This window comes from Dunckerocampus dactyliophorus, chromosome 10 (genome assembly GCF_027744805.1).
Source record: "Dunckerocampus dactyliophorus isolate RoL2022-P2 chromosome 10, RoL_Ddac_1.1, whole genome shotgun sequence".
In the NCBI taxonomy this organism is placed as follows: Eukaryota; Metazoa; Chordata; class Actinopteri; order Syngnathiformes; family Syngnathidae; genus Dunckerocampus; species Dunckerocampus dactyliophorus.
Genome location: NC_072828.1, coordinates 15997414 through 16016830, shown reverse-complemented (window position 1 = coordinate 16016830; position 19417 = coordinate 15997414). Strand labels below are relative to the sequence as shown.

The 19417-nt window shown below is 40.6% G+C and overlaps 1 protein-coding gene across 2 annotated transcripts in view; it reads left to right on the top strand.

Annotated features, from left to right (window-relative positions):
* ncanb (neurocan b) overlaps positions 1-19417 on the top strand; it is a 202194-nt gene that overhangs the window by 45784 nt on the left and 136993 nt on the right. The window contains exon 5 of one of the 2 annotated variants that reach the window (XM_054789127.1): positions 10155-10213. The exons of the other annotated variant lie outside the window; for it this stretch is intronic. Within the exon in view, the coding sequence (XP_054645102.1) occupies positions 10155-10213 (59 nt within the window). The remainder of the gene's footprint in view (positions 1-10154; positions 10214-19417) is intronic. 2 annotated transcript variants of the gene reach the window in all.

Genomic DNA, 19417 nt, shown 5'->3' with positions numbered 1-19417 from the left:
TGCTCAAGTTTGCTACATTTTGTTTTACTTTTACACAAATATGGGAACCACTCAAAAAGGCTGACAGAGTTCAGCATTGAAATTATTTCAGAGTAGGCGTACACCCGCACTCTGTTCTTATGTTTGTTGAATTTTGTTGTTGTGGCAGGTAACATTTTAAAAAAACATGACTTTTACACGTTTATAAGCTGTGTAATAATTTGCAGCTCTAGACTTTTTTTTTTATACTCGAAGAGGAGACAAAATGGCTCTTTTGATAGTAAAGGTTGGCGACCCCTGCCCTAGAAAAACGTCTGAGCCATACACTGTCTACATGCAAAGCAGCAGTTGGCGCCCTCTCATTCAAACCAAGGAACTGGTAACACAGGGACGTGGTCCAAGAAAGGATGGGCAAATTAGCAAACAACAGAGGAGGAGTTAGGATGCTAATTTTAATATAATGGTGATCAATGAAGTCATCAAGCAGCAGCTAAGAAAAATGATATATATTTTCAATGTAACATTTTAATGATTTACTGAAAATGTGATTTGAAGTAAACATTAATTTAATATAATTCTCCAAAAACAGTTTTTGAAAAGCAACAGTTGCCTATCCAGGATTAGTACTGAATGTTATTGAAGTTATAAATATCTTTTATTTCTTCATGCCAAATTCACCTCCTCATCCATTTACCCACAGCTCCACTCCTTCCCTCCCACTTCCTTTTTCGTTCAATTAAACCCAGCGGCTGATTGCTCAGCCTTCACTCCAGCGATGCTTCCCTGCAGCCTCTTTATGACAACTTAGCGCCAGGTGTTGTGTTTTCCTCTTTTAGCGCTTAATGAGTTAAACTGGCTTTGGTGACACCCTTTCTTTCACAGAGTGCAGTAACGTTAATGTAGCTGACTGGGGAAGCTACAACAACAATGCCAGCTCGAAGGCGTCGGATTCATTCATCTTAGTTCACGGCCAGGTCATCTGTCTCCGTTAACGAGCTCTCACAATGACTCATCAAGTGGCAGCAGTCTACGCTTTCATGTTTATGGTCATTAATTATAAATGTATGTAACTAAGAACTAAGAGGTGGCTCTTTCTTTAATACGAACATTTTCAGCACGCCACCATTGTCGGTGTTAAAATTGAGTTCCTTGAAGCTTTTTACATACACACATGTACGGTGGCCGACAGGGGCAAAAGCGCAGCAATGTCCAACCACAGGAATCTGTAATCTAATGCTTTATTTATTATGCTTTGTGCATAAAACAAAGACGAGCACAGTGTAACCGAGGGTCTTATAAAGATTCCCATTGATGTGAAAGTCTAACACGAAGAAAGGATGACAGTCGTACTCGGGAGGCCCTCAATTGAGACCCGACCTCGTCTTCCCAACACACATTACGGCCGTCAAGAGCTCAAACGCCAACAACACACTTCTGGTCTTCACAATGAAAGTGCAGCACGTTTCATCCTGTCTGGCTTCACTGAGCTAAATAAGGATCTCGGAAAGGTAGCTTCCTAAAACATCACATTAAAAGCACAAAATGAAAACAGACTCACCTTTGGTATGAGCCTGGAGTTTGTTTTCCAGAGAGAAGATTGTTGGATGCTAGCAGAGCTAGCAGTATGCTAGCATGAATTAATTTGACACAGAACAAATACGCACACCAGCACGCAACACAGACAAAATAACGTCATCAAACCTCACCTTTATGCATTCACACACAGCATCAACATTTGGGAAAAACGATGAAGTGAAAGAAGAACAGAAAACTATGAGTATTTGTGGCAGCATGGGACAAAGTTATACTAACGTTCACTTTGTCTCATAGAGCCCAACTATGGTGCATTCAAGCACTGCCGAACAAAGTGGCAAGCATAAAAAAACCTGTGGGATTTCTAACAGTATACTATTGTTACAATTAAATGATAGTCTTTTTCCAAAATTGATATGCATTTACATGCTGGAGACCCATGCTCTATATGACAGGGGTGCTCTGCTCTTTTTAAGGAAATAATACAAAAATGCTAGTCAAAGATCGTCTATATAAAGAAGCGTGTGTTTAGTTACTCCCAAATTTTGAACGGCACTTGCGGGCTGGTCTTATGTCATCCATGGGCCGAATTTGGCCCACAGGCTGCTAGTTGAATAGATGGTGTGGAAGACTGGACTAAAATTGTGACTAGTAGAAAAAATGCATATACAAAGGCTTTGGACACACCTCTTAATCAATTAATTAGGGATGGATTTGACCTCGTAAGTGTTCCTGAATATTTTACATACTGCCATAGTAATGTCATTTGGAGGAGTTAACCTCAATGCAGTAGCAATTCTATAAGGTGTACATTTAAAAAAGGGATTCATGCCTTTTTCTCCGTATTTCTCATCTTTTCATTTAATGCACTCCTCCCCAATGGTGCTCCACTCCCTCTCCAGCTAATTTTCTAGCCATCAGTCAGCAAGCTGACAGCCCACTCCAGTCAAAGCAGATACGGAAGAACCTTGGTGATGTTGAGACACCTGGATCCATTCAAAAAGCGCTCATTAGTCACACTGTAGGATTTGAGAATGTTAAATGAATACCTCTCTGATAGTGTCAGCCAAAGTTGAGCATTGTTATCATTAGATTGTGCTGGTGTACCAAATGTTGTGGCTGGTGGGTGTACCAAATTTGCCCGCGGCTACAAACATACTGCCTGGAAGAAACACCCAAAAGATCAAAGATATCTCCTGCTTGACAGAAAGGCACCGCAGTTTTGAGGTTGCACCCACAAACCCGTCTTGTGAAATATGAAAAGCTTCTTCCCGAAGTTAATTGCAGAGCATGTTTGCTCCTGTGGGACACCATTCGCAGTGCAAACCTGCAGAAGTGGCACTGCTGCGATAATGCAAGAAGACAGCGGTTGGGCTGAGGGGTCTTTGCAATCAGTTGTGCATTACTGTAGCCAGTGCTGTGTGACCAACAGCTGCAGGTGCATGAGAATGGATGGAAAATGAGCAAAGAGAGGTCACAGGCACTTGTAACATTCTCTAATACTATTCTACTGTACACACCTGCATTTTAACTATATCTACTTTTATAGTATCTAATGCTTCTTTTTTTAAAGCTTTATTCTGACCTTAACCCTTTAACAGCAGTGCTCTGTTCCAACAACGTATATCTCCAACTTGCACACCGTCTCTCTGTCATCTCCACACCCACACAACGCTTCCTCATTCTTCACCAATTACACGCGAGGTGCATTCGTGAACATCGGAACTCCAAACATCAAACAAAAAGACACAAGCAGGTGGCTCCATCATGCAGTGACATAGTCAGCTCTCAGTGACACATGCCAGGTATTTGCTGTTTTTTCCAAAAAGTAATATGCATAATAATAATATACATAATCATTACTTTCCCTGGTATCTAATTCCATTTTTTAAGGAGTAATTTCGTAACTAATTTAATTACTTTTTTGGCAAAGTAACTAGTGACTATAACTAATTACTTAAAAAAAATAAATTGCCACTGGATACTGAAGATGATACAACATAAAGCTCCAATCAAGCTGCGGAGAAAAAAGGTTGTTGTGTGTTAAGTACTGCGCATTACTACCACCAATAGGGCTAGAGCGGAACGGTATCGCCATACAGTACATGCCATTATTTTCCACTCTAATGAGGGACATGTTTAGGATAGTCTGACCTTGTTATCTTTTTAAAGGTAGGCATTTTAGTACAGCTCTTCCTTTGCTTCTCATTAGATATGTAACAGATGAAGTGTCCAGTAAGCGTATCTCCTCTTGCAGTGCAAAGTAATCACAGTTGCATTAAGATGGAGCAGATTAAGTTGACGTGTTAGCAGAGCTTGCATCTCACTTTGGGATGAGTTTGCATATCTTGGCTGACATCACTTTAGCCATGTGTGTGCGTGTGTGTGTGTGTGCGTGTGTGTGTGTGTGTGTGTGCAAAGATGGTGATATATCAGAGCCTGCAGAGCTCAGTTTTGGCAAAGAGCATCACATGGAATACTCTACACCATTGAACTTCAACCTGCAGTGTGAACGAAGGCTGGGTGTCATTAATAATCACCAGTCTTCAGGAAGATGCAATCCACTGTGTGTTAATTGGTTGCAAACACAGAGCCATTTGCAATGACACTGAGGGCTATAGATATGTGACAGGCTAATGGCGCTGCACTCCAGCGTGCAACAATAAGAACTATTACTCTATTACTCTATTAGCCTCCAAGATGAGAAGAACAAGTTTTGCACAAATGGCAGCTTGCCATAACTGAATGGATTAAATATGTCTGCCTGAGTAACATAATTAGCCTTGCTCTTATTTGCGAACCTCTGTGTTGAGGAGACGCAGCGCTTCTCCTCCAGAACCTTCTCTCTGCTGCAGAAGGGTGAAATATTACAAATGCAGCCAGCAAACGCCCCATCTCAGCCGTAAAGTGCGGGTTAATTTGCTTCCAATTAAGCAGCAGTAAGCGGCTAAATCACTTTATTACTTCATATTCAGGCTGGAGTGCCTTAATGTTCTTTCTGACTTAGATGTGGTGGAGATGAATAGGGAATCAGTCACTTTCCCCTGGTCAAGCTCCAGGCTGCAGGTAATTGTTATCTGCTTCATCACATTAACTAAGAGATTGTACGCAAAGGAGGCGGCGAGTGTGTAGCGCTCCTACTTTGCCCGTAATTGCTGCTTGGCACGTCTATTTCAGGTTTCATTTTGGCTAATATATCAAACCGTTAGTGAAATGGGAAGGGTGTTTGAAGTAATGTCCCGGGATGCATATGGAAGAGGGTATTGGGACACCTGGCTGTTACACTAGTAAGTGCAAATGGAAGACTATATGGAGTAGGTCTCCACCTTGGAGCTAAAGCACCTTTGACTTCTGACAAAATGTTGGAGTGTGTCTGCAGGAATTTATGTCAGTAATCTGATAGAGCATCCTCAAGTAGAACTCATCCAAGCCTGCATTTAGTTTTGAGTTTTAGGCATATAATTGTAAAATATCTCTCGGTCAGATGATTGAATTAAGATTCAGCGGCAATTAAGAGGTCTAGTCTAACTTACAGGGGTCGAGTCCAGCCCTAACTGTCAGTTAAGATAACCCGAACCCACCTTTATCATACTATATTATTCCAGTACATACAGTCGTCCCTCGCTACTTTGCGGTTACAATTTCACGGCTTCACTGTATCACGGTTTTTCAGAATAAAGGAATTAATAAATTATTGCTGCTTCATGGTTGACTACAGCCTTTTATTAGTCAAAATATGCATATTTAGTGAAATTTTACATATTGGCCTAAATTAAGCATTTTCAAGCATAAAACATAAATAGAAATACAGTCAAACCTGTCTTAGCGACCACCTTTATAGAACGGCCACCTGCCTATAGCAGCCACTGAAAAGTCCCCCCCCCAGCAAATTTACATGTTATAGACCCTGTGTATAACAGCCACCTGTCCAACACGGCCAGTGGCCACCCATTTTGTCTCCCTTGGTCAATATCTGCCTGCATATAGTGGCCAAATTACCAACTCAAGTAGAAGCTTCATGCACAAAAAAGTTTTATTTTTCAATCAATGAAGCCGCCGTGTGTAGACTTTAATTACTGAGTCCTAGCTCAGTCACAATCATTCACAAGATCCACACAAACTGTCAGTTGTTCCACATAAAAAAGCCGTCTTCTTTTGAGCTTGCTGTTTCCTGGTCAAACATGTAACTTTAAGAGCATTTGCACCAAAACATTACCGCAAATTAGGCTGGGAACAGGACGTGCTCCCAGCGACGCTACAATAAAAAAAAAAAAAAAAACATACGCCAGCATGCATGCGGCAGCGGGAGCAAAACTGAGTTCGGTTGTACTTAATTGAAGTATTTTAGAATGTACTCACGTTATTTTTCATCAATCCTCATCCACAAATCCATCAAAGTCCTCATCTTCTGTATTCGACACAAAAAAAGCCGTCTTCTTTTCCGTTCGTTACTAGTCTGTTAACTTGTCAGTGTTATTCAGCTCTGAAGCAAAGAAGGAAACTTCTCCTGTTTCTTCTGCCAACTTTGTTTATTGAACGCGGCCACCAGACAGCAGCTCAGAACACACACACATCTCTCAGCATCGTCTCTCCTTCCTGCTTGCCCATAAGGCAAAGGTTAAACAAGCCCCACTACATAGCTGTCCAGCCAATGCCTGTAAGAAATGACACCGTTTATTTCCTGGTGTGCACTGGTCAATACTGTAATGCCGCTTGTTGTGGGGAAGGAGAGACTCACGTCGCCGATGCACTTTAATGGCTTTATTAACAGCGGAGAACACTGCAGGACTTTACATCCACGCCAACATAAACACACTTCCCAACTCTCTCCAAACTCACAGCTAGCACTGAGCCTAGCTCTCCTGCTCGGGACGCCCACCGTCACTTCCCGTCACTTCCTGATGAACTAAAGCTGTAAAAAGTAAAATATTAAAAACAAGCGTAAGACATTACTAGCACAGCTTTGTTCTGTGGGTCGTGGATATATTCTATCAGTTATTATTAAGCCTCTAGCTTCCTTTTAGTAAGTAAAAACCTTGGCTATGATTGCACTACAATGTCATGTAGACCTACAAAGTACACTTGGAAGAACAAGAGGTGAATAAATGTATTGAAACTGATGTGAAACTGATGAGGGGTAGGATTAAATAAGCTTTGCTTCTTCCTACTCCTTTTTGGACATGCAAAATTGTGAATTGTACTATGTGATGTGCTACTGTTTGACTCATGCATGTTCAGGATTAAAACAATGAACCATGATAATAACAAGCCTAGTAGTGCTGTACAACTTTTATCCACAGTCCGCAGTGCCCTCTACTGGTAAACATTATTATTAAAAAAAATTTTCCCCCTTTTTTTTTTTTTTTTTCCTCTACTGGTCAACCTTCAAACTGGACGCCAACCTGTCTATAGAGGCCACCTGTCTATAGCGGCCACTTTTGCAGACTCCCTCTAGTGGCCGCTATAGACAAGTTTGACTGTATATGGCATTCAGAAGACACGATATGTAGTGTAGTCTGTGACTTGTGTGCGCCTTTAGGGAGCGGGGCCTGTGAAACGTGTCTGTGTAAGTTAGCTAGAGTTGACTGTGTTTAGCTCACTGTTAGCAGTGTGGAGAGCAGCGTCTTTGGTGGAGAGTGTATTGACTGGCGTGAGTTGTGGCTGACAGCAGCTCCTGTGTGAACGTTCACTGCATATGTGTTCTCCGCCTGTTAATAAACCATAAATAATTAACCATAAACAACGGCATTACAATAGTATTCTACACTGGTCACTAGGTGTCAGTAACGTTACATTGATGAGACAATAGCCACTGCATGAAGTACGCTGTCAGTGCTAATGTGTGAGTCTATGTTATGTCTTGTTTATGTTTAAGAGGTCTTACTTTCTATTATTATGCCTACTATATTGGGTAATATGAGTGTAAAAGTGACAATGGGGTGTTATTTTATGTCTAGAGGGCTCTAACAATGCTAAAAAAACATATTTAGAAGGTCATAAACAGGTTTTTCATGCTCAAACTACGAAATATTCAATTTATAAAGAAGAAATCCTACTTTGCAGAAATTCACTTCTCATGGTCGGCTCTGGAATTAAAACCACGATAAACGAGAGATTACTGCAGTCATGGAAAAAATGATTAGACCACCCTTGTTTCTTCAGTTTCTTGTTCATTTTAATGCCTGATACAACTAAAGGTACCTTTTGTTTGGACAAATATAACAATGACAACAAAAATAGCTCAATGACAAATAAATGGAGTTCATTTTTTTGGCAGCACAATGCTATCATGTAAGAACTTAAGTGATTTTGGTTATTATCAAGAAAACCATGGAAGTTGCTAGATATCATGAAATGAAACTCTTATGAGCTATATTTGTTATCATCATTATATTTGTCCAAACAAATGTACCTTTAGTTCTGCTATGCATTAAACAACATCCATAAACTGAAGAAAGAAGGGCGGTCTAATCATTTTTTCCATGACTATATAATAGTATCATATTATAATACTGTGAAACCCCATAAACCAGCCTGATCAGACTCAGGATGCCTTACAGGTGCTCAGTTGGAAAACATACTTATCCACTCTATCACCTTCACATTTCAGCTTCCTCAGCAAGGCACTTGTCATCTAGGAGGTGTGTTTGGACTCCTTATCATGTTGGAAAACTGCCATGCTGCCCCGTTTCCCAAGGGAGGGAATCATGGTCCGCTTCACAATGTCACAGTACATGTTGGAATTCATGGTCCGCATTGCTGGCAGACCCAGACAGTGGCACTACAACCACCATCCATGCTTGACTGTAGGCGAGACACAATTATCTTACAACTCACTTGTGTTATGTCCCTCAAATCCACACTTTTACAAGGACATCCACCAGGACTTGTTTTCAGTAGCCTCCCTGGTGGGTACATAAAAAACAAATGTCACTTAATAAATAAATAAGAAGAACACTTTGTGTTTGTTGCAATAGATGCATTCGGATTGGAGCGCTGTCAATTACGGAGAAATGATCAAAGTGCAGCCTGATGTTGTCTGGCCTCTGTGTTCCTTCCTCCAGGGATACTACCAGCCGGAGGAAAGAAGGGGGGAGTAATGGGGAGGTGGGTGTTGATACTCCGCAACGTCTGCTAAAGCCTTCTTATCACACACACATGCACAAAATTCACACAGCTGCACACAGAATGCCTATAAACACCGGCCATGTTAATGTCCAGTCTTCTCTCCACGGGCCACATGTGTCACAGCTGTGAGATGCAAGATTCGCAATCAGCGTAAGCTTCAATCCGTCCCCCCACGGGAGACCAGACGGGCCGAGGATTAATTTGGGGTTTTTGTTTCCAGTTATTTGACGCTGCCGTTTGACAACCGTCTGTTGAAATCCAATTATCAGGCTCATGTGTGCAGCTTACAAGATTGGGGCGGCGACAAGGGGAAGGAGAGGAGGAGGAGGAGGGGGATGCTGAGTTGGAGATAGGAGTACGTAAGGAAACTCTGTCTTTCTATGCGATATAATTGAAGGACCAAGTTGTAATCCAAGATGCTAAACGCATTTGTTTGCTTTGAATGCATCCTGAGGGATTTTCGCACATTCTGAACATCCAGAATCATTTGAGTGTGTCACAGTGGAAAAACAACACACCTGGAAACCTGTCGCTTAAGAACTAGAATGACGCCAGTGTGTAATTGAATGACTGTAAACTGTGCAGCAGGGGGCAAAGCACAATTTGATCCCTCAAGTAAGGTGGCTTTCAAAGTGTCAAAGAATATAATACGGATGGGGCCTCTCCTAATCCCTGAAAAACTGATTTTCTGGAGCATATGTTTTCCGATCACCCCAGACTCTGTTTAATCTCTCACTGTAGGAAATAAAAATCATTCATTTCAGCTTTTAAACACCACTGAAGCATATTTGAAAGGCCCTTTTGCCTTATTTTTCTCAAACTTCCACACCTCCCCTGAAGTCTTAAGGTGATCTAGTAGAAGACTAGTTATTAATTTTATTTTAGGCCACTCCATGTGATTTATATACCCTAAATAAGTGGTGATACTAGGATGTGTTGAGCTTGTTGCCCCATGTATGGGGGCCAGACCAAGGCATCAGGTAAATAAGTAAATAAACCTCAGTGCTGGCAGGCCTCATAAATTGTGTTTCTCCCAAATGAGAGTGCCTGAGAATCGATACACCCACGGGACCACGGCCTGTCTCAAAGCACTGCACATAGCAATAAAGCCAGCCTGCAGAGTAAAACACCTTCCAGTCTCTCTGCTTTTGTCTATTCCTTTATCTTATTTTATTTTAACAAATGTGCTCCTACTTTCCCCCCTGGATATTCATCACACCTCTCCTTACTCCTGTGAACAGCTGCCGTGCTTTCTGCGTTTCATTTCACCCCTCTTTCATTTGCACATTTTAATTAGTCTCACCGCTTGCCACACTGGATCCAGCAGGTGGTGCTGTGATGAAAAAGATTGTTGCTTTTTCAAACAGCGTTGTGGATTGTGACAGTTTTGGAATCAGTCTCTGTGGATTCATTTTTTTGCTAATCCTCATGGCGCTGTTTTTTTTTAGTGAGCATGTGCTTGTCAAATTTATTCCTGCCTGTTCTTCCTGTCCTTTCTCTCCTGTGTCTGGCAGTGGAGTCTTCTGACCAAGTTGCGAAGGAAACAGCATAGAATCATCTTAGATGGCGTACAGTAAGCTATTTATTTCATGACTTCATGAATTTTGCTCCATGAATTCTGCCTAGCAACAAGTTTGATTTAACTTGTGAGTTTTTATGATGACTCATCTGTATTTGTTTTATGTAAAAGCATTGCTAAAGTAAAAAATAAGCATAATAATTATTATTATCATTATTAGGCCTGTAAAATGATTACAAATTGTAATCAAATTAATCAGTTTTCAAATTAATTAATCATGATTAATCACCATTTGCAAGTATGTGTGAAATATGCCAATATTTACTGTATTTTATGAATGAGATAAATAACGGGTCGCAATTATATTTATTTGTATGTATTAACTGTTCCAAATGAACTGAACTTTTAAATAATGCAAAAAGGTGTCACAAATGTCTGGAAAACTATTTGTCTAATACTAGTCTCTTTAATAGTAGCAGAACATTTGAATCGTACTTTTAACCGTGTTACTACTTGTATGAGCAATGAGGGGTTGCGTTCAAAGACACCACGTAATTTAAGTTGAATTCACGTTATGATTGTAGATGTATTTTCTGGGATTTCCGAGCATACTTAAATGCAGCAAATTGCACTTCCGCAGTAAGAGTTACGTTAGTGAGTAATGAAAATATTCACTTACTCTTTTTCTTTGTCTTATTGTTTATTTAGACAAAACATACACCCATAATAAAGACGTGGTGATTTTCAGAGTGTCAGCGAATTATGTAGTGACAATGAGGAAGTGTTGTTTGTGAGTTGACGTGTTGGTGAGCTGGGGATACACTGCTGTTGTCGTGTTCAGTTCAGAATGAAGTTATAAAAGAGCATCATACTCTGTGTGACTGTGTGGGGACGCTATTGTGCCGTCAGAACAGAGGCTTGAAATGACGCTAAACGCTAAACATTGTTTTTGTAATTAATTCAATAAATGAGTTACCGCTATTTTTGTCAGCCCTAATAATAAATATTATCATTATGATAAATAAAGTTAAATAAGTCAAATAAAAAGTACCTAAAGGAAAATATTGATCGAAATAAAACAATTATATAAATACTAGGTGTGTTACGAGGACGAGATTTTAACATTAATTTTAGGAAAGTAACAATGAAAAAATATAACTGGATAAACTTTTTTATTTAACGGAGTCAAAATGTTTATTGTCCCACAAATTGATGCTCAAAGATATTATTGTCAATACTTTTTTAGACCAAATAAACCACGATATGATAATATGTAACAAAATAATATTAATCATAATACAGCTCACTGTTTGTCTCTTGTTTTTGTCTATTTACATCAGTGCTGTCCATCTGTCCTTTCTTAGGTATAATTAAAAAAATATACATTTAAAGACAAATGGCTTATATTTAGGCCGCACGGTGGTCTAGTGGTTAGCATGTTGGCCAACACTGGAGATCGGGAAGACCTGGGTTTGATTCTTGATAATGCAATGAGAATGACACAATGCACGCTTATTTCATCATATCATTCTTATCACCTCTCGTCTCAATGCACAGTACCGTGTGTAATCTCATCTCAAAATGAGGTAAATACAGCGCAGTGAGATGAGATTTTTGTGTTAAATGTGATGACATATACTGTATATCAGGGGTAGGGAACCTATGGCTCGGGAGCCAGATGTGGCTCTTTTGATGCCTGCATCTGGCTCTCAAACATGTCTTAACACGATAAAAATGTATTTTTGTTTTTTTGTTCGCTGACCTTTTAATGTACATTACAGAAATCACAGTGTTAAAAATAACACTCAAAATATAAAACTTTGTTATGCATTTTAGTCCATCCATCCATTTTCTACCACAATGCGGGTGGCCAGAGCCAGTGCCAGCTGTCCTTCCAATATTTTCCGGGTCAAACACCAAAATTCGATTATCACTGGATAATGCGGTAGCCTATTCGCGGTAGCCTATTCGCATGAACTTCCCTTCCTTAAATCAAATAGTCAGATCGCTAATTCTGGAAAAAGAAAAAGATACGGAGTACGGTGCAAAAGCACGCAGCACCAGAAGTCGCATTAATGGTAAGAAGTAATTTATTTATTATTGGATAGCTTCAGTGTAACAATGTTAATAAAAAGAATAACTTTAGAGGTCCTCCTTAAAAATGCCCACATTTACTTGTATTCAATGTTAAAAAATATTATATGGCTCTCAAGGAAATCCATTTTAAAATATGTGGCTTTTATGGGTCTCTTAGCCAAAAAGGTTCCCGACCCCTGCTGTATATCATGCCATATCATCGTCTCATTCTTATTGTCGGCTGCACGGTGGTCTAGTGGTTAGCATGTTGGCCACACAGTCACAGTCTGGACATCGGGAAGACCTGGGCTCCCAGGTCGATTCTCCCTTGTGCATCTCTGTGTGGAGTTTGCATGTTCTCCCCGTGCGTGCGTGGGTTTTCTCCGGGTACTCCGGTTTCCTCCCACATCCAAAAAAAAACATGCATGTTAGGTTAATTGGAGACTCTAAATTGTCCATAGGTATGAATGTGAGTGTGAATGGTTGTTTGTCTATATGTGCCCTGCGATTGGCTGGCGACCAGTCCAGGCCTGTCGCCCGACGTCAGCTGGGATAGGCTCCAGCATACCCCCGCGACCCTAAAGAGGAGAAGCGGTATAGAAAATGGATGGATGGCTTATATTTAATTACACAATAAATGCATGATGCAAGAAACACTAAAATGCGGACCCTTGCTAAATATAGAGACCATGTAGCTAAATTGTCAGCAGGGATCTCCTCTATCTATGAGATATGGTATGAAAAGGAGATGGAGCTTGACATCTGGCATTTGAGCGTCAATAGAATCACTCGGTGGTTAAGGGTGCAGACAAGTCCAAGCATCTACGTTGGTTGATCTTTACTCTTTAAGTAAAGTTGATCAAATGTAGAATTGCTACAAAGCAGCTTCTGCTTGGACATCAACAAGCAGCTATTTACAGTAACTCTGATGGAAAAAACAGCCACACGTCACTCGCTGACGCTGTGAACACCGAAGTAGGTTGGATTGTAAGGTCTGCCTAAAGCACTTGTCTGTGCTTCCAATAATGCCTTGCACACTGCCATTTCCATATTACTCTATTATCATTCATAGTAGCAATGCCATAGTTCATAGTCTGGCTTCTGGCTGCCCTGTTATCACGATACAGCTTTTCTGCAACTGAGAAATCTTGTCACGGTTTAACAAGATCTCACGACACCCCTAATAAATACACAATATTAGATCATATATATTATTTATGTAAATATAGATATTAGTGATCATGTCATTTAGAGGATCTTTGACTAGTGTAAACATATTGTTTCTATTTTATTTATGACTTTATGACTTTATTAGAGCAAATTAGTTGAATAGCCTTTGCTCTTGTCCATAAGTGTGAATCGCTTTCTGTGTTTATGTGTCAGTCCTGTGATAAAACGGTGGTACAACATTGTTGTTCCTCCCCCCACCCCCTGCAGAAAGAACATTAGTCCATCTTCGTGTTGGTGACTGGGTGGTCCAGAAGGATGCTTCTTTCTGCCAGCCGCTGACTGTGATTGTGATGAGATGCAGATTGATTTAACTGCACATCAAAGTGGCAGATTACGCTGCCGCTGGGCTTTACTGAAGCCTACGACACACACACTCTTACACACATGTTTCCTAGCAAATAGTTTGATGCTGAGATTATTTAATGAGCAATATAAAATAAGATTGGAATTTCAAATGAGGAGAGACTTCTCTCCTTATTTGAAGTACTGACAAGAAAAAGACACTTAACCAGGCGCCCAAACTGTGGTATTTGTCATTTATATATGCAATTTTAAACATGCCATCCATCTCACTTTCCTTCAGCCTATCAGTCATCCTCCTGTAGGTTTGCTTCTCAACTTCCCTGGAAAAATATGATTACGTATCAAAATAATAGGCATACCCTCTTGCATTCATTCCTGGTTTGTCATGCAATTCTAAAGAGTGATGTCTGTGTAAGACAGGCATCAAGAATGAACTGTATGTCGACTGTGAACAGAGATTTACATTGATTACCTTGTTACAGTGTCACCTGTCTAGGTGGAATATATCATGCAGCTATTATTCAGATGTGAAGTGCTGCAAACTGATAAAAGAGGGTAAAAAACGAAGACTGACTGGCGACGGCTGAACAAGGGGTCAGCAACTTGCGGCTCCAAAGTCGCATACGGCTCTTCAGCCTCCTTGTTGTGGTCCCCTTCGCAGAGCCTGGAGATTGTATTAAACACCGTAGCGGGGGGAATGCACATATTTAAAAATTGTTTGAAATATAAGATTGTCTGTAAGGCCTTGAATGCATCCTGGGAGAGTTCTGAGTGGTGACTGGATGAGCATGGGACAGGGAGGGGAAGCAGGTCTGTGCCTGCAGGAATAATCACGAACGCCACAAAAATCACCTCAGAAGAAAATACAGAGTTGAATTTTGCATAGACAGATGCCTTTGTCTTTTTTGGCTTTTGGCTTTTGGCTTCCCTGTATGCTTGATATGTGACGGGAAATTAGCAAGCAACAAAAAAACATAGAAAGACATTTTTAAAAGAAGCACTCTATTTTCTGAAAAGTAGTCATTTATTTCAAAGTAGACCTACCCATGTGTAACAGTCGTCATCCCAGCAGGCCAGCCTTGCACACACTGGGCTCGAACCGGCGACCACATATGTCCATTGATTGATAATTAAGTCGAGTAGTGAGCTAAAAAGAACAGGCTGTCAATGCACTGTGCTGCACGTTTCTTGAGGCATTAGGTAGAGAGGTTTTCAACAATTTACTTTTACAACCAAATAGTTGGCATCTGTTACACATGCACACTGCACTTCTGTTTGTTATATTTGTTAAAAAGTAACTGCACGCAGCTGGTAGATTCTCTTTGCTTGCTTTAAATAATTACAGTCGTTCCTCGCCATATCGTGGTTCGAATATCACTCCCTCACACTATCACGATTTTTCCAAAAAGAAATAATTCATAAATGATCGCTGTTTCGTGGTTGACTATGGCCTATTGTTAGTCCAAAAATATTGAAAGACAAGTAAATATGTAGTATTCTGGTCACTAGGCATCAGTAAAGTTATGAGACATGATAATAGATTACATTAGCTTTCACGCTGCATGAAGGCTGCTGAGGCAGCAGAGCCAAGTTGACGCGCCATGGCTGAGACGGGCATGCCATGGCTGAGATCGAGTGAAAAAAGGTTCTCCTCTCATTACGTGTGAAAGTGGTACATTTTTGCCTTCTTTGTCCTTCTTCTCTGTTTTAAACACTTTCTCAGGTTTAGAATAAGTAAATTGGAGAGGCTAACTAGTTAGCTTGGTACCTTGCTACAGTGCTATAATAACTGCGATAAACCAGGGACGACTGTAGTTTGACAGCACTTATTGGATCGTATTAACCGTACCTATACTAATACTGTATGTGTAATATCACATATCTTTTCTTGAGTAAAATTGTTGTAAAGTAACAATACTCTTAAATGAGTACAGTTGTTTTGTTGGCTACTCCACCCATCTCAATCTCAGTCGGAGAAAAAAATCCAAACCTACCTCTCCCTTAATAGTAGAAAGGTTCATTTAAAAACTGCATTTCGTGTTCAGTTGTGTTGTCATTGGCTAATATGTAAATTAGAGCCATGTAAGTGTGACAAACATCGGGAAGGGGCTCACACTTTTCACATCATATTTTCTTTGAACTTACTAGTAAATTCATGTCGCGTGCCTCCTGGTCAACCCAACTCTTATTCTGAGTTGAAGAATACCTGCGGTTTTATCGACTGCTTCTTAGGCCTTTTGCCCCCAGCATGATGCGACGTCCCCGCACCAGCGAATTGGATTAGCTCCCCAGTTTTTACGGCCTGCCGCCAACAGTGAGGATTTATTACATCGCCGCATGTCTCTGGATGCTGTCAACGGAGGCAGAATAAAACCTAAAGGTTGAGAGAGGACAGAATTTGGAGAGTAATGATAGACAAACCTGACAGGCATTCCTCTCCCATCACAGCTACTCTGACTGGTAACCCACAATGTGTTTGACCGAATATCGAACCATCAGTAATTGCTGAGACATACTCCTTTTCGGACATGTTTACTTGTGTAAATGTGATGTTCCCCAATGTAACTTGTTAAGCATGTTCATAACAAATAAACCATTACATTACCATGAGCGTAATACTGTAGCTGCCATGTGTTTATGTCTGTAAGTGTGCTTCCTCTTCATTCTAGTGTGTGCGAAACATATCGGCTGAAGCCAACCATGTCAGAGACACGGTCAATATGTGTATGTAGTTGTCACGCCTACAGAATTGTATCAGACCGTGTTAAGAGTGGAGAACGGGTTGGTATTGGTATTGCTCTTGGTATCGGTCTCTTCATTAGACTCTTTCAGTTGATGCGAACCTTTGTGTTCTCTTCTATTTTCTTTCAGCCAGTGAAACAACCAATATAATCATGTTATACATGTATGATGTCATATTTTTAACATTTGAGGGATTTTCAATAAACCAGGACCTGACAACCTTCGAAAATGAATGTTACGTTTTCAACAGATGTCGTTGAAACCATGTTGAACTTTCTTATCTACCGTTAAAAGCCGAGAGAAATATACAGGGTTATTCAAAAAGAATGAACAGTTTTTATTACACAATATTTTAGTAAGGAAAAGCAATAGAAAACGAGTCACAAGTATTCTACTCAGAATCGAGCACAGGCAATATCAATGCGATCAGAGAATTCCTCCCAGTCTTGCATCAGCATATCATGATCCACTGAGTTCATTGCTGTTCTTATTCGATGTTTGAGGTCATCGAGGTTAGTGGGTAGCGGTGGAATATAAACAAGATTTTTTACATATTTCCACAAGAAAATAATCACACACAGTGAGGACCGGGGATCTCGCAGGCTAAGCACAAAGAGCAAAGTCTCGGCCCCCCTTCCGACCAACGTAGCCGGAGGAACAGTGCGACTACAGCGCCACTGTGGCAACCATTCAAAACGTAGAAAACGCCCCTTTCAAATGGTCAATAACTAATTCCATGATGATGCTCAGTGCGTGATGAAATCGTTTCATTCTTTTTGAACAAATGCACATTTTAAAGCCAGCGTAAACATTTTAAAACTTAAATGTGTGCGTACAACATGCAGTCAGGAATGTGGAAAGATAGAATTGCATTTCTGCTGCATTTGTGATTCGTTGTTTGAAGCTCAATTGTTGTTTTCTTGGGTCAAAAAATATTCTCGCCTGAATACAAGATGACCATCTTTTCAACAAAATCAAAGACCAAAAAAGTCTAAGTCTGAATTTATTTGGCGCGACCTGCTGGTTTGCATGTATGAATCTCTCAACCCCAACTATAAGACGATATGTATTTTTAAGACAGTTTTTTGTATTACGGAAAAAAAATCATACATTTTGTAATTGAGGACGTTACTCTTTCATCAGAATATGAAATTATATAATTATAAAATCATCCAAGAATGTTTTTTGTATGTTTATTGAGGTGCGGCACAGTCGGGCAATATATCGGATATCGGCCGATACATCGGATATCAGCTTTTTTTCAGCCCCCAATCGGCCTCAAAAAATCCCATATCGGTCGGGCTCTAATTCCCGCCTCTCGTTTTAATATTGTTTTCAAGCACTACTTCATCCACCCACATAAACAATGTCCCTGCAAAACAAAAAGCTTTATTAGATTGAAGGTTTTTTTTCCTCCCTGTGACCCCTGCATGTGCAGCCCCATTAGTATTCCCCCGAGGAGACGAGCAAGCAAGCGGCCAAGGGGACCTTGATGTGACCTGAACAAGTTTAACATTTGCCCTCCATGTAAAATGGCTTTGCAAGTCGGACAAATGAAAAATCTTGGGACATTTTTGAAAATTACCTGGCCACCTTTTCCCTACACCTCATTTTTCACCAGACCACCTTCTTCACATCATTTCAAGTCTCCTCCACCACCTTCTTATTCCCCATCTAGCGTCGGATGAGCTCGCCTCTTCTGGACACAAGAGCGAAGGTCATATGTTTTACACAAAGTAATGGGTCATCCTCGTCTCCCCGCTCCTTCTTTTAATCGCATTGGCCGCTGGTTGGCTATGTGTGTGAATGAATAAAGCATACCTGTGTGGCATTCAGCTGTAAGTAATAGTTTTCTCTTTAGTTCCGTCCATCCCCTTCAACTTATCCATCCATTTTCAGCCTATCCCAGCTGACTTCAGGCGACTGGTCGCCAGCCAATCGCAGGGCACATATAGACAAACAACCATTCACACTCACATTCATACCTATGGGCAATTTAGAGTCACCAATTAACCTCACTTGCATGTTTTTTGGAATGTGGAATGTGGGAGGAAGCCGGGAGAAAACCCACGCGCACACAAGGAGAACATGCAAACTCCACACAGAAATGCCCAAGAGAGAATCGAACCCAGGTCTTCCCGATCTCCAAGCTGTTACTGTGTTGGCCAACGTGCTAACCACTAGGCAACCGTGCGGCCCCCTTCAACTTATCTCCTCAGCAAAGTCGCTTTTGTTGGAATGAGCCTGCTCAACACCATGTGTTCCTCCTTTTATGACAACCTTTTTCTTGTGGACCCTCATGTTTTGCTGAGGAGCAGCTCACTGTAACTAACAAATGCTTCATTCAAATGTAGTAATGCTCATGGAAAACATCCACAAATTACATCTGAATTTGAAACATCACATTTAAAATTGAGGTAGAATGACTTCATTACATGGCAAGGTTGTCAGTCCTCTCTTGCCTAATTTTATACATCCATCTGTGTCTACTGCATCATGTGTGAACGTGTGTGAATCACATGGTTTTTTATTTATTTTGAGAGCCCAGCTATCCTTCCAAGCGTAAGCACAGCATCATGAGAAATGTATAGATATTTAAGGGCTTCCTCATCCACGCTTGCCGACACATAGTGGAGCTGAAGCTGGCTTTGTTTGTGTTGCTGGTGTATAATTTGCTCGTAAACAACAGATTATCCTCAGTGATTTTGAACTCCATGGAATCTTTTGACATTTATCCCTAGATTTACAGCTTTAAGTGGGGGTGGGTAGTGGGGCACAAACACCTGCTGAGTCATAGAATGACTGTAATGCGTTCACTCCTCGCCAGTTATGTAAGAATCATTACATTGTATAAAATTAATCAATTAAAATCTCCAAAATAATCCAGAAAGTCAAAAGCCGCGGCAC